Genomic DNA, 16,905 nt, shown 5'->3' with positions numbered 1-16,905 from the left:
GGATAAATAGCACGACAATGGGCCTCAGGATCTCCTCACGGTATCTCTGTGCATTCAAATTGCAATCGATAAAATGCAATTGTGTTCATTGTCCGTAGCTTATGCCTGCCTGCCTATACCATAACCCCATCGCCACCATGGGGCACTCTGTTCATAACGTTGACATCAGCAAACCGCTCGCCCACACGATGCCATACATACTGTCTACCATCTGCCCTGTATAGTTGAAACCGGGATTCATCCGTGAAGAGCACACTTCTCCAACGTGCCAGTGGCCATTAAAGGTGAGCTTTTGACCACTGCAATCAGGTCAAGACCCTGGTGAGGACGCAGTTGAGCTTCACTGAGACGGTTTCTGACAGTTTGTGCAGAAATTATTCGGTTTCAGACAATCCCACAGGTGAAGAAGCCGGATATGTGGAGGTCCTGGGCTGCCGTGGTTACACGTGCTCTGCGGTTGTGAGGCCGGTTGGACATAAATCTCTTGGAGGCGGCTTATGGTAGAGAAATTAACATTACGTTCTCTGGCAACAGCTCTGGTGGACATTCCTGCAGTCAGCATGCCAATTGTACGCTCCTACATTGTGTTACAGAGTGGCCTTTTATTGTCCCCAGCACAAGATGCACCTTTGTAATGATCATGCTGTTTTATCAGCTTCTTGATATGCCACACCTGTCAGGTGGATGGATTATCTTGTCAATGGAGAAATGCTTTTTTTCACGCGTATGGAACATATCTGGGATCTTTTATTTCAGCTCATGAAACATGGGTCCAAAACTTTACATGTTGTGTTATATTTTTTTGTTCAGTATAAATTACACCTATATATTCCATTAATGATATGAGAGGATGACATGAGTCAGTAGTTTAGATATTTGTATTTATTTAATTGAGGCAAGTCAGTTAAGAACAAATTATTATTTACAATGACGGCCCAGACCGGCCAAACCCGGACGGCGCTGGGCCAATTGTGCGCCGCCCAATCACAGCCGGTTTTGATACAGCCTTGGATTCGAACCAGGGTGTCTGTAGTGACGCCTTAAGCACTGAGATGCAGTGCCTTAGACCGCTGTGCCACTCAAGAGATACAGTATATAGTATCATAAATGACACAGATCCTATAGATAAATCCCTCAACATTCCTGTCAGTGGTTACTGCTACAGTGACAATCACATACATTCAACATACCTGTTAGTAGTTACTGCTACAGTGACAATCACATACATTCAACATACCTGTCAGTGGTTACTGCTACAGTGACAATCACATACATTCAACATACCTGTCAGTGGTTACTGCTACAGTGAGAGGACAATCACATACATTCAACATACCTGTCAGTAGTTACTGCTACAGTGAGAGGACAATCACATACATTCAACATACCTGTCAGTGGTTACTGCTACAGTGAGAGGACAATCACATACATTCAACATACCTGTCAGTGGTTACTGCTACAGTGAGAGGACAATCACATACATTCAACATACCTGTCAGTAGTTACTGCTACAGTGAGAGGACAATCACATACATTCAACATACCTGTCAGTGGTTACTGCTACAGTGACAATCACATACATTCAACATACCTGTCAGTGGTTACTGCTACAGTGAGAGGACAATCACATACATTCAACATACCTGTCAGTGGTTACTGCTACAGTGACAATCACATACATTCAACATACCTGTCAGTGGTTACTGCTACAGTGACAATCACATACATTCAACATACCTGTCAGTGGTTACTGCTACAGTGACAATCACATACATTCAACATACCTGTCAGTGGTTACTGCTACAGTGACAATCACATACATTCAACATACCTGTCAGTGGTTACTGCTACAGTGACAATCACATACATTCAACATACCTGTCAGTGGTTACTGCTACAGTGACAATCACATACATTCAACATACCTGTCAGTAGTTACTGCTACAGTGAGAGAACAATCACATACATTCAACATACCTGTCAGTAGTTACTGCTACAGTGACAATCACATACATTCAACATACCTGTCAGTGGTTACTGCTACAGTGACAATCACATACATTCAACATACCTGTCAGTAGTTACTGCTACAGTGACAATCACATACATTCAACATACCTGTCAGTGGTTACTGCTACAGTGACAATCACATACATTCAACATACCTGTCAGTGGTTACTGCTACAGTGAGAGGACAATCACATACATTCAACATACCTGTCAGTAGTTACTGCTACAGTGAGAGGACAATCACATACATTCAACATACCTGTCAGTGGTTACTGCTACAGTGAGAGGACAATCACATACATTCAACATACCTGTCAGTGGTTACTGCTACAGTGAGAGGACAATCACATACATTCAACATACCTGTCAGTAGTTACTGCTACAGTGAGAGGACAATCACATACATTCAACATACCTGTCAGTGGTTACTGCTACAGTGAGAGGACAATCACATACATTCAACATACCTGTCAGTGGTTACTGCTACAGTGAGAGGACAATCACATACATTCAACATACCTGTCAGTAGTTACTGCTACAGTGACAATCACATACATTCAACATACCTGTCAGTGGTTACTGCTACAGTGACAATCACATACATTCAACATACCTGTCAGTAGTTACTGCTACAGTGAGAGGACAATCACATACATACATACATACATACACATACAGTGCCTTAGAGATGGGCCTGTTATGGCCATAGTTGAAGAGGCCAGTCCCAACCCATCCCACGGTGCCTTAGAGATGGGCCTGTTATGGCCATAGTTGAAGAGGGCAGTCCCAACCCATCCCACGGTGCCTTAGAGATGGGCCTGTTATGGCCATAGTTGAAGAGGCCAGTCCCAACCCATCCCACGGTGCCTTAGAGATGGGCCTGTTATGGCCATAGTTGAAGAGGCCAGTCCCAACCCATCCCACGGTGCCTTAGAGATGGGCCTGTTATGGCCATAGTTGAAGAGGCCAGTCCCAACCCATCCCACGGTGCCTTAGAGATGGGCCTGTTATGGCCATAGTTGAAGAGGCCAGTCCCAACCCATCCCACGGTGCCTTAGAGATGGGCCTGTTATGGCCATAGTTGAAGAGGCCAGTCCCAACCCATCCCACGGTGCCTTAGAGATGGGCCTGTTATGGCCATAGTTGAAGAGGCCAGTCCCAACCCATCCCACGGTGCCTTAGAGATGGGCCTGTTATGGCCATAGTTGAAGAGGCCAGTCCCAACCCATCCCACGGTGCCTTAGAGATGGGCCTGTTATGGCCATAGTTGAAGAGGGCAGTCCCAACCCATCCCACGGTGCCTTAGAGATGGGCCTGTTATGGCCATAGTTGAAGAGGCCAGTCCCAACCCATCCCACGGTGCCTTAGAGATGGGCCTGTTATGGCCATAGTTGAAGAGGCCAGTCCCAACCCATCCCACGGTGCCTTAGAGATGGGCCTGTTATGGCCATAGTTGAAGAGGCCAGTCCCAACCCATCCCACGGTGCCTTAGAGATGGGCCTGTTATGGCCATAGTTGAAGAGGCCAGTCCCAACCCATCCCACAGTGCCTTAGAGATGGGCCTGTTATGGCCATAGTTGAAGAGGCCAGTCCCAACCCATCCCACGGTGCCTTAGAGATGGGCCTGTTATGGCCATAGTTGAAGAGGGCAGTCCCAACCCATCCCACGGTGCCTTAGAGATGGGCCTGTTATGGCCATAGTTGAAGAGGCCAGTCCCAACCCATCCCACGGTGCCTTAGAGATGGGCCTGTTATGGCCATAGTTGAAGAGGCCAGTCCCAACCCATCCCACGGTGCCTTAGAGATGGGCCTGTTATGGCCATAGTTGAAGAGGCCAGTCCCAACCCATCCCACGGTGCCTTAGAGATGGGCCTGTTATGGCCATAGTTGAAGAGGCCAGTCCCAACCCATCCCACGGTGCCTTAGAGATGGGCCTGTTATGGCCATAGTTGAAGAGGCCAGTCCCAACCCATCCCACGGTGCCTTAGAGATGGACCTGTTATGGCCATAACATCGCTGGCTGCTACGGTAACGTTTGAAGTGTTTCTGACTCTCTTTTTAAACATGACATGTGCTTCAAAGTTAAACCAAAGTCAATATGTGACAGTGAACTTCAGAAGAAGGTAGCAAGAGGTTTGTTTCTCAAAGCCTTTGCGTTGCAGTGAAAAAAAAAGTCTCAAGAAATTGTGTTGTGCTTGTGGTCGTGTTGTGATGCAGAAAACATCTGTACAGATCTTGTTCCAAAATATATACTGTCATGTAATGTGGATGTGTACATTTTATAACAAAACCTAAGAAATATACCTTCGAGATAATTTTCGAACACTTTTAATCTTGAACCTGAAGGGTTCCCTCTAGAGGTCACTCAGAGAGAGAACATAGCTGCTGTAGGACTTACATTCTTTGTCTTTAGACGATTTCAAGTCTTTGTGTATTAAAGTCAACATGTCTATTCTTCATTAACTTGTCTTACAAATAGACACGAGTGGGAAGACTTCAGTACACATTGATTCAAACCGTGATGATGTAAGTAAAGATGATCTTAGATGAGTTGTAATTATGTAAAACAACACAGAGAGGACATTTCCTATTTATGTTTAAATTATAAGTTACTTACAGACTTCCTGGAAACTATAAATACTGGGAAAAGGAAAAATCAAACCATTTCTGAGCATTTTCATGTTTTTTCCCTACATGCCAGAAACCATAATTTTGTAGATCTGATGGTATTTTTGGAAACATAGGTTGGCACCAATGCCCAGTCAGTCAGCAAAGGGTTGGAAAATACTCAATGATGTACTCAGTGTTATGTGAGGTCACCACTGGCAGATGTAGACATGCTCAGGACCATGTCAGCATCACAAAATGGCTCCCTGTTTCCTTTATGCACTACTTTTGGGCAGGGCCCATTGGGTTCTGGTCACAAGTAGTGCACTATATAGGGAATAGGGTGCCACTTGGGATGGAATTCATTTCTGGACCACAGCAGCAGCTGCCTGCTTCCCTGTAAGTTCCGAGCATGGTTGAGGTCCAGTCCATCACTATTCAAAGAATTCCGGAAGTAAACTGACAATCCAATTCCAATTGAAAAGCAATAAGGGAGAAAAAAAATCCGGAATTGGAATTTCAGTTTACTTCCGGAATGGACTTGGAATTGAAACTGACCCCAACTCTGTCAAGTTTCCAGAGACCTTACCTGAGCTAGCCTTGAAAGGAGCCAACCCTTGTGAATGGAAGGAGATATCTGTCGTATCAGTCTGCACAGGTCTTCGATCGAGAGAAATACAGTACCTTGCATACCTGCGGGACCAAAATCTTGCCTTGTGAGGAAGATGGCATGGTCATGGTACTCAGCATGATCGGGGTCCCGGCGCTGCTGCGTGTTGGCCCAGCGACACACCTGCTCCAGGCTACGGGACGGGTTCCCACGCTCGATCAGGCTGATGGACTGAGGAAAGAAGAATACCGTTCTCATTTCAGAAACAATCTACGAGCCTGATCCCAGATCTGTTTGTGCTCTTGCCAACTCCATTGCTGTCCTATTTATGCCAATGAGCGACAAGGAGTTGATACCCCAAACAGCAGGCCCTCAGACTAACAGCCTACCATACCTGCTGAATAGGATCGTCTCACAGTGTTTAATCATCATTATTACTCATACTAGCGCTCATTCAGCACATAGATGACTACTTCAAAATGGTTTTACCTGCAATGATCGGGATCAGCATGCTTGTTTTAGCTACTTGAGTTGAAAGCACTGATTTTTAGTTGCCCTGGATAAGAGTATCTGCTCCATGACTAAAACATAATGTTATTATTAGTTATTGTACCTAGGGTGTACTACCATCCCTGGTCAAAAGTAGTACACTATATAGGGAAAGGTAGTACACTATATAGGGAAAGGTAGTACACTATATAGGGAAAGGTAGTACACTATATAGGGAAAGGTAGTACACTATATAGGGAAAGGTAGTACACTATATAGGGAAAGGTAGTACACTATATAGGGAAAGGTAGTACACTATATAGGGAAAGGTAGTACACTATATAGGGAAAGGTAGTACACTATATAGGGAAAGGTAGTACACTATATAGGGAAAGGTAGTACACTATATAGGGAAAAGACTACCATTTGGGAGGCATATTTATTGTTTTTACAGCAACCGCCTGGAGAGTGTTCTTGTGCTTGAGGAGAATATATTTACAGTGCCTTGCGAAAGTATTCGGCCCCCTTGAACTTTGCGACCTTTTGCCACATTTCAGGCTTCAAACATAAAGATATAAAACTGTATTTTTTTGTGAAGAATCAACAACAAGTGGGACACAATCATGAAGTGGAACAACATTTATTGGATATTTCAAACTTTTTTAACAAATCAAAAACTGAAAAATTGGGCGTGCTAAATTATTCAGCCCCCTTAAGTTAATACTTTGTAGCGCCACCTTTTGCTGCGATTACAGCTGTAAGTCGCTTGGGGTATGTCTCTATCAGTTTTGCACATCGAGAGACTGAAATTGTTTCCCATTCCTCCTTGCAAAACAGCTCGAGCCTAGTGAGGTTGGATGGAGAGCATTTGTGAACAGCAGTTTTCAGTTCTTTCCACAGATTCTCGATTGGATTCAGGTCTGGACTTTGACTTGGCCATTCTAACACCTGGATATGTTTATTTTTGAACCATTCCATTGTAGATTTTGCTTTATGTTTTGGATCATTGTCTTGTTGGAAGACAAACCTCCGTCCCAGTCTCAGGTCTTTTGCAGACTCCATCAGGTTTTCTTCCAGAATGGTCCTGTATTTGGCTCCATCCATCTTCCCATCAATTTTAACCATCTTCCCTGTCCCTGCTGAAGAAAAGCAGGCCCAAACCATGATGCTGCCACCACCATGTTTGACAGTGGGGATGGTGTGTTCAGGGTGATGAGCTGTGTTGCTTTTACGCCAAACATAACGTTTTGCATTGTTGCCAAAAAGTTCAATTTTGGTTTCATCTGACCAGAGCACCTTCTTCCACATGTTTGGTGTGTCTCCCAGGTGGCTTGTGGCAAACTTTAAACAACACTTTTTATGGATATCTTTAAGAAATGGCTTTCTTCTTGCCACTCTTCCATAAAGGCCAGATTTGTGCAATATATGACTGATTGTTGTCCTGTGGACAGAGTCTCCCACCTCAGCTGTAGATCTCTGCAGTTCATCCAGAGTGATCATGGGCCTCTTGGCTGCATCTCTGATCAGTCTTCTCCTTGTATGAGCTGAAAGTTTAGAGGGACGGACAGGTCTTGGTAGATTTGCAGTGGTCTGATACTCCTTCCATTTCAATATTATCGCTTGCACAGTGCTCCTTGGGATGTTTAAAGCTTGGGAAATCTTTTTGTATCCAAATCCGGCTTTAAACTTCTTCACAACAGTATCTCGGACCTGCCTGGTGTGTTTCTTGTTCTTCATGATGCTCTCTGCGCTTTTAACGGACCTCTGAGACTATCACAGTGCAGGTGCATTTATACGGAGACTTGATTACACACAGGTGGATTGTATTTATCATCATTAGTCATTTAGGTCAACATTGGATCATTCAGAGATCCTCACTGAACTTCTGGAGAGAGTTTACTGCACTGAAAGTAAAGGGGCTGAATAATTTTGCACGCCCAATTTTTCAGTTTTTGATAAGTTTAAAATATCCAATAAATGTCGTTCCACTTCATGATTGTGGCCCACTTGTTGTTGATTCTTCACAAAAAAATACAGTTTTATATCTTTATGTTTGAAGCCTGAAATGTGGCAAAAGGTCGCAAAGTTCAAGGGGGCCGAATACTTTCGCAAGGCACTGTATATTTTTTATTTAACCTTTATTTAACCAGGTAGGCCAGTTGAGAACAAGTTCTCATTTACAACTGCGACCTGGCCAAGATAAAGCAAAGCAGTGCGACACAAACTACAACACAGAGTTACACATGGGATAAATGGGATAAACAAACGTACATTCAATAACACATCAGAAAAATATATATACAGTACGTGCAAATGTAGTAAGATTAGGGAGGTAAAGGCAATAAATAGCCCATAGTGGCGAGATAATTACAATTTAGCAATTAAACACTGGAGTGATAGATGTGCAGAAGATGAATGTGCAAGTAGAGACACTAGGTTGCAAATGAGCAACAAAAAAACAAACAATATAGGGATGAGGTAGTTGGGTGGGCTATTTACAGATGGGCTGTGTACAGGTGCAATGCTCAGTAAACTGCTCTGACAGCTTATGCTTAAAGTTAGTGAGGGAGATATAAGACTCCAGCTTCAGTGATTTTTGCAATTCGTTCCAGTCTTTGGCAGCAAAGAACTGGAAGGAAAGGCGGCCAAAGGAAGAGTTAGCTTTGGGGGTGACCAGTGAAATATACCTGCTGGAGCGCGTGCTACGGGTGGATGCTGCTATGGTGACCAGTGAGCTGAGAAAAGGCAGGGTTTTACCTAGCAAAGACCTATGGATAACCTGGAGCCATTGGGTTTGGCAACAAATATGAGGCGAGGGCCAGCCAACGAGTGCATACAGGTCGTAGTGGTGGGTAGTATAAGGGGCGTTGGTGACAAAACGGATGTCACTGTGAAAGACTACATCTAATTTGCTGAGTAGAGGCTATTTTGTAAATGACATCGCCGAAGTCAAGGATCGGCAGGATAGTCAGTTTTACAAGGGTATGTTTGGCAGCATGAGTGAAGGATGCTTTGTTGCGAAATAGGAAGCCGATTCTAGATTTAATTTTGGATTGGAGATGTTTGCTGTGAGTCTGGATGGCTCAAGATGGAAGGATATACAGTGCCTTGCGAAAGTATTCGGCCCCCTTGAACTTTGCGACCTTTTGCCACATTTCAGGCTTCAAACATAAAGATATAAAACTGTATTTTTTTGTGAAGAATCAACAACAAGTGGGCCACAATCATGAAGTGGAACGACATTTATTGGATATTTCAAACTTTATTAACAAATCAAAAACTGAAAAATTGGGCGTGCAAAATTATTCAGCCCCTTTACTTTCAGTGCAGTAAACTCTCTCCAGAAGTTCAGTGAGGATCTCTGAATGATCCAATGTTGACCTAAATGACTAATGATGATAAATACAATCCACCTGTGTGTAATCAAGTCTCCGTATAAATGCACCTGCACTGTGATAGTCTCAGAGGTCCGTTAAAAGCGCAGAGAGCATCATGAAGAACAAGAAACACACCAGGCAGGTCCGAGATACTGTTGTGAAGAAGTTTAAAGCCGGATTTGGATACAAAAAGATTTCCCAAGCTTTAAACATCCCAAGGAGCACTGTGCAAGCGATAATATTGAAATGGAAGGAGTATCAGACCACTGCAAATCTACCAAGACCTGTCCGTCCCTCTAAACTTTCAGCTCATACAAGGAGAAGACTGATCAGAGATGCAGCCAAGAGGCCCATGATCACTCTGGATGAACTGCAGAGATCTACAGCTGAGGTGGGAGACTCTGTCCACAGGACAACAATCAGTCATATATTGCACAAATCTGGCCTTTATGGAAGAGTGGCAAGAAGAAAGCCATTTCTTAAAGATATCCATAAAAAGTGTTGTTTAAAGTTTGCCACAAGCCACCTGGGAGACACACCAAACATGTGGAAGAAGGTGCTCTGGTCAGATGAAACCAAAATTGAACTTTTTGGCAACAATGCAAAACGTTATGTTTGGCGTAAAAGCAACACAGCTCATCACCCTGAACACACCATCCCCACTGTCAAACATGGTGGTGGCAGCATCATGGTTTGGGCCTGCTTTTCTTCAGCAGGGACAGGGAAGATGGTTAAAATTGATGGGAAGATGGATGGAGCCAAATACAGGACCATTCTGGAAGAAAACCTGATGGAGTCTGCAAAAGACCTGAGACTGGGACGGAGGTTTGTCTTCCAAAAAGACAATGATCCAAAACATAAAGCAAAATCTACAATGGAATGGTTCAAAAATAAACATATCCAGGTGTTAGAATGGCCAAGTCAAAGTCCAGACCTGAATCCAATCGAGAATCTGTGGAAAGAACTGAAAACTGCTGTTCACAAATGCTCTCCATCCAACCTCACTAGGCTCGAGCTGTTTTGCAAGGAGGAATGGGAAACAATTTCAGTCTCTCGATGTGCAAAACTGATAGAGACATACCCCAAGCGACTTACAGCTGTAATCGCAGCAAAAGGTGGCGCTACAAAGTATTAACTTAAGGGGGCTGAATAATTTTGCACGCCCAATTTTTCAGTTTTTGATTTGTTAAAAAAGTTTGAAATATCCAATAAATGTTGTTCCACTTCATGATTGTGTCCCACTTGTTGTTGATTCTTCACAAAAAAATACAGTTTTATATCTTTATGTTTGAAGCCTGAAATGTGGCAAAAGGTCGCAAAGTTCAAGGGGGCCGAATACTTTCGCAAGGCACTGTATGGATCAAGATGGATCATTTCAAATGGATTGATTTGAATAAATTAGGGCAAATACAAATTAACAGTTGAAACAGTTATTCAATACAATGCATCCTAGTTTAAGCCAATTTCAACACTATTTGTGACACAATTAGTTGATTTCCAATGGCCACCCATTATCGCCCCTGGAGAGAGAGAGAAAGAAATAGTGAGAGAGACAGAGAGAACGAGACGAGAGAGACGGAGAGAAGAAGATGAGAGTGACAGAGAGAAGGAGACGAGAGAGACAGAGAGAAGGAGACGAGAGAGACAGAGAGAAGGAGACGAGAGAGACAGAGAGAAGGAGACGAGAGAGACAGAGAGAATGAGACGAGAGAGACAGAGAGAACGAGACGAGAGAGACAGAACAAGCGACGGGTGTAATATAAACTCTTACCTGTCTGTACCTGACCGTGATCAGGAAGATGAGAAGTATTACCTGTTTGTACCTGACCGTGATCAGGAAGATGAGAAGTCTTACCTGTCTGTACCTGACCGTGATCAGGAAGATGAGAAGTCTTACCTGTCTGTACCTGACCGTGATCAGGAAGATGAGAAGTCTTACCTGTCTGTACCTGACCGTGATCAGGAAGATGAGAAGTCTTACCTGTCTGTACCTGACAGTGATCAGGAAGATGAGAAGTCTTACCTGTCTGTACCTGACAGTGATCAGGAAGATGAGAAGTCTTACCTGTCTGTACCTGACAGTGATCAGGAAGATGAGAAGTCTTACCAGTCTGTACCTGACAGTGATCAGGAAGATGAGAACTCTTACCAGTCTGTACCTGACAGTGATCAGGAAGATGAGAAGTCTTACCTGTTTGTACCTGACCGTGATCAGGAAGATGAGAAGTCTTACCTGTCTGTACCTGACCGTGATCAGGAAGATGAGAAGTCTTACCAGTCTGTACCTGACAGTGATCAGGAAGATGAGAACTCTTACCTGTCTGTACCTGACAGTGATCAGGAAGATGAGAAGTCTTACCTGTCTGTACCTGACCGTGATCAGGAAGATGAGAAGTCTTACCTGTCTGTACCTGACCGTGATCAGGAAGATGAGAAGTCTTACCTGTCTGTACCTGACCGTGATCAGGAAGATGAGAAGTCTTACCTGTCTGTACCTGACAGTGATCAGGAAGATGAGAAGTCTTACCTGTATGTACCTGACAGTGATCAGGAAGATGAGAAGTCTTACCAGTCTGTACCTGACAGTGATCAGGAAGATGAGAACTCTTACCAGTCTGTACCTGACAGTGATCAGGAAGATGAGAAGTCTTACCTGTTTGTACCTGACCGTGATCAGGAAGATGAGAAGTCTTACCTGTCTGTACCTGACAGTGATCAGGAAGATGAGAAGTATTACCAGTCTGTACCTGACAGTGATCAGGAAGATGAGAAGTCTTACCTGTCTGTACCCGACCATGATCAGGAAGATGAGAAGTCTTACCTGTCTGTACCCGACCATGATCATGCGGACGAGGACGATGTTGATGTTGGTTCCCAAGGACTCATCGTGGTAGATCTCATCAACCTAAGGGAAGCAGCCAGAGAAATAAACAACATCAATTTATTTATTTAGTGAATTCCTTTAGCCAAGCCATTGCTTCGGGTCCTGCTGAGTTGAGGGTGAGTAGGCCCTCCGCTGAGTTGGTAGATTGGACAGACCTTAGGAATGTGGTGCATGGTTCGCTCCACCCCACAGCCACTAAGGGGTGAAGGAGTCTATAGCCTGGTCTCATATCTGTTTGTGCTGTCATGCAAACTCTTATGGTCATTGTCACGCCAATGGTAACAATCATGTGCCCTGGTCAAAAGTAGTACACTATATAGGGAATAGGGTTCCATTTGGGACATGGTCCCATATGAGATTGCTTCTGATGCTAGATTCATCCTCTCATAGTGTGCTTCTTAATACGCGATTTGATGATAGCTCATAGTACACAGGCATACATCAAAGAGTACACATCACGTCACATCTGGCAAAAACACAGCTGGTCGTTTGTTTAGCTTTCAGAAGGATAAGGCAGCCAGCCAGCCAGCCAGCCAGCCAGCTGCCCCTCCAGAAGGATAAGGCAGCCAGCCAGCCAGGACTGCCCCTCCAGAAGGTTAAGGCAGCCAGCCAGCCAGGACTGCCCCTCCAGAAGGATAAGGCAGCCAGCCAGGACTGCCCCTCCAGAAGGATAAGGCAGCCAGCCAGGGCCGGCCCTCCAGAAGGATAAGGCAGCCAGCCAGCCAGCCAGGACTGCCCCTCCAGAAGGATACAGCAGCCAGCCAGGACTGCCCCTCCAGAAGGATAAGGCAGCCAGCCAGGACTGCCCCTCCAGAAGGATACGGCAGCCAGGACTGCCCCTCCAGAGGATAAGGCAGCCAGGACTGCCTCTCCAGAAGGATAAGGCAGCCAGGACTGACCCCCCCCAGAAGGATAAGGCAGCCAGGACTGACCCTCCAGAAGGATAAGGCAGCCAGGACTGACCCCCCAGAAGGATAAGGCAGCCAGGGCTGACCCTCCAGAAGGATAAGGCAGCCAGGACTGACCCTCCAGAAGGATAAGGCAGCCAGGACTGACCCTCCAGGAGGATAATGCAGCCAGGACTGACCCTCCAGGAGGATAATGCAGCCAGGACTGACCCCCCCAGAAGGATAAGGCAGCCAGGACTGACCCCCCCAGAAGGATAAGGCAGCCAGGACTGACCCTCCAGAAGGATAAGGCAGCCAGGACTGACCCTCCAGGAGGATAATGCAGCCAGGACTGACCCTCCAGAAGGATAAGGCAGCCAGGACTGACCCTCCAGAAGGATAAGGCAGCCAGGACTGACCCTCCAGGAGGATAATGCAGCCAGGACTGACCCTCCAGAAGGATAAGGCAGCCAGGACTGACCCTCCAGGAGGATAATGCAGCCAGGACTGACCCCCCCAGAAGGATAAGCCAGATAAAACACTCCTTCTGAACAATAACCTGTAATAATCTGACATAGAACCTGACAGGACAAACACTCCCGCTGAACAATAACCTGTAATAATCTGACATAGAACCTGACAGGACAAACACTCCCACTGAACAATAACCTGTAATAATCTGACATAGAACCTGACAGGACAAACACTCCCGCTGAACAATAACCTGTAATAATCTGACATAGAACCTGACAGGACAAACACTCCCACTGAACAATAACCTGTAATAATCTGACATAGAACCTGACAGGACAAACACTCCCACTGAACAATAACCTGTAATAATCTGACATAGAACCTGACAGGACAAACACTCCCACTGAACAATAACCTGTAATAATCTGACATAGAACCTGACAGGACAAACACTCCCGCTGAACAATAACCTGTAATAATCTGACATAGAACCTGACAGGACAAACACTCCCACTGAACAATAACCTGTAATAATCTGACATAGAACCTGACAGGACAAACACTCCTTCTGAACAATAACCTGTAATAATCTGACATAGAACCTGACAGGACAAACACTCCCACTGAACAATAACCTGTAATAATCTGACATAGAACCTGACAGGACAAACACTCCCACAGAACAATAACCTGTAATAATCTGACATAGAATCGGACAGGACAAACACTCCCACTGAACAATAACCTGTAATAATCTGACATAGAACCTGACAGGACAAACACTCCCACTGAACAATAACCTGTAATAATCTGACATAGAACCTGACAGGACAAACACTCCCACTGAACAATAACCTGTAATAATCTGACATAGAACCTGACAGGACAAACACTCCCACTGAACAATAACCTGTAATAATCTGACATAGAACCTGACAGGACAAACACTCCTGCTGAACAATAACCTGTAATAATCTGACATAGAACCCGACAGGACAAACACTCCTTCTGAACAATAACCTGTAATAATCTGACATAGAACCTGACAGGACAAACACTCCTTCTGAACAATAACCTGTAATAATCTGACATAGAACCCGACAGGACAAACACTCCCACTGAACACTGATCCACTTGGCTCAATAGTTCACACCAATGTGCTTCCACTCGACAGCACAGGAGTGGAAGCAATCCCCTCTACAGAGAGAATGTGTGTGTGTGTGTGTGTGTGTGTCTGCTCTCTGATGGTTTGGTTTTGCAAACATGGAATGGGTGGCTGGTAATGGGATGCTGCTGTCCACAGTGGGTGGGTGGTAATGGGATGCTGCTATCCACAGTGGGTGGCTGGTAATGGGATGCTGCTATCCACAGTGGGTGGCTGGTAATGGGATGCTGCTATCCACAGTGGGTGGCTGGTAATGGGATGCTGCTGTCCACAGTGGGTGGGTGGTAATGGGATGCTGCTGTCCACAGTGGGTGGGTGGTAATGGGATGCTACTGTCCACAGTGGGTGGGTGGTAATGGGATGCTGCTGTCCACAGTGGGTGGTGGCTGGTAATGGGATGCTGCTGTCCACAGTGGGTGGGTGGCTGGTAATGGGATGCTGCTGTCCACAGTGGCTGGCTGGTAATGGGATGCTGCTGTCCACAGTGGGTGGCTGGTAATGGGATGCTGCTATCCACAGTGTGTGGCTGGTAATGGGATGCTGCTATCCACAGTGGGTGGCTGGTAATGGAATGCTGCTATCCACAGTGGGTGGCTGGTAATGGGATGCTGCTGTCCACAGTGGGTGGCTGGTAATGGGATGCTGCTGTCCACAGTGGGTGGGTGGTAATGGGATGCTGCTATCCACAGTGGGTGGGTGGTAATGGGATGCTGCTATCCACAGTGGGTGGCTGGTAATGGGATGCTGCTATCCACAGTGGGTGGCTGGTAATGGGATGCTGCTGTCCACAGTAGGTGGGTGGTAATGGGATGCTGCTATCCACAGTGGGTGGCTGGTAATGGGATGCTGCTGTCCACAATGGGTGGGTGGTAATGGGATGCTGCTATCCACAGTGTGTGGCTGGTAATGGGATGCTGCTGTCCACAGTGGGTGGGTGGGTGGTAATGGGATGCTGCTGTCCACAGTGGCTGGCTGGTAATGGGATGCTGCTGTCCACAGTGGGTGGGTGGTAATGGGATTCTGCTATCCACAATGGGTGGGTGGTAATGGGATGCTGCTGTCCACAGTGGGTGGGTGGTAATGGGATGCTGCTGTCCACAGTGGGTGGCTGGTAATGGGATGCTGCTATCCACAGTAGGTGGCTGGTAATGGGATGCTGCTGTCCACAGTGGGTGGGTGGTAATGGGATGCTGCTATCCACAGTGGGTGGCTGGTAATGGGATGCTGCTATCCACAGTGGGTGGCTGGTAATGGGATGCTGCTATCCACAGTGGGTGGGTGGTAATGGGATGCTGCTATCCACAGTGGGTGGCTGGTAATGGGATGCTGCTATCCACAGTGGGTGGCTGGTAATGGGATGCTGCTGTCCACAGTGAGTGGCTGGCTGGTAATGGGATGCTGCTATCCACAGTGGGTGGCTGGCTGGTAATGGGATTCTGCTGTCCACAGTGAGTGCTTGTCATGCTGGTGCAACACGGCCCCATAATGATGCTCTGGAATGATGACTGCAACACAGTAAATCAATGACGAGAGGATAGTCAGATTAATTGATAACAGGCAGACATGGTGGTTTAGCAGGAAGATTGGAACGATGTAAACCAAGAGGTTGTGAGTTCAAATCCCAGGTGAGGACTTTTATATAAATGAACATGCACTATGTAAATGTGTGTCAAATAACTACATTGAAAACATTATATATTATAACTTATGTGCTTATAACCAGATGCACTTTTTTTTAGTTAAGATGCCCAAATAATAATTTATAGTTTAATGAACATATGAGACAAGTTGAGCAAACAGACCATTTTAAGTTGACTCCCCCCCCCCCTCCCCCCCAGGTTTACTCAACCCATAAGGCTCTGGTCAAACATAGTTCACTACTGAATACGGAGCCATTTGTGACGCAGACTGAGTAACATTTCCATCCGAGCATGTTTAATCCTCATCAAACCATCCACTACGTGTCAACACGCCCTCCAGGGTCCTATATAGCCAATCAACAGCTTCCATTTGTGGTTTGCTGAATGCGGGTTTGAGGAAAAGAACCAGGGATGGGTGGAGGGATTTGGAATCTTGTTTCTGTTTCCATAGCTACATACAGAAGTCTTAGAACAGGAACAGTCCCGCTTGGTTCTGTTTCCATAGCTACATATAGAAGTCTTAGAACAGGAACAGTCCCGCTTGGTTATGGATCCTGATTATCAACATGCCGAGTCAGCTGACTGGAGACCAGTAGGGACCAGGAGACACAGGGTTCATTGAGTTACACGTCAGAAAAACAACATTTCTAATTCTTTTTATCTTCTCACAGGTGACTCTTTAACCTGTTGTCCTAGAAAATATATATGTAAGCTATACACACAATCAGTCTTCTATGGTTGGTTTGTTTTGAACTTTGTATG

General features: G+C 45.5%; 1 protein-coding gene across 4 annotated transcripts in view; it reads right to left on the bottom strand.

The window, feature by feature from the left end:
- The window catches only part of LOC109887346 (A disintegrin and metalloproteinase with thrombospondin motifs 3), a 157,807-nt gene that overhangs the window by 52,592 nt on the left and 88,310 nt on the right, over window positions 1-16,905 (bottom strand). For 3 of the 4 annotated variants that reach the window (XM_031816174.1, XM_031816173.1, XM_031816170.1), the window contains exons 5-6: window positions 11,915-11,998; window positions 5,302-5,458 (exon numbers count right to left, since the gene is read on the bottom strand). In XM_031816174.1, coding sequence (XP_031672034.1) covers window positions 5,302-5,458; window positions 11,915-11,998 — 241 coding nt within the window. The remainder of the gene's footprint in view (window positions 1-5,301; window positions 5,459-11,914; window positions 11,999-16,905) is intronic. The other variant, XM_031816171.1, reaches the window with a different exon arrangement.

Source organism: Oncorhynchus kisutch, unplaced genomic scaffold (genome assembly GCF_002021735.2).
Source record: "Oncorhynchus kisutch isolate 150728-3 unplaced genomic scaffold, Okis_V2 scaffold754, whole genome shotgun sequence".
Taxonomy (NCBI): Eukaryota; Metazoa; Chordata; class Actinopteri; order Salmoniformes; family Salmonidae; genus Oncorhynchus; species Oncorhynchus kisutch.
The sequence above is the reverse complement of the archived record's forward strand: the minus strand, read 5'-3'. Positions and strand labels throughout refer to the sequence as shown.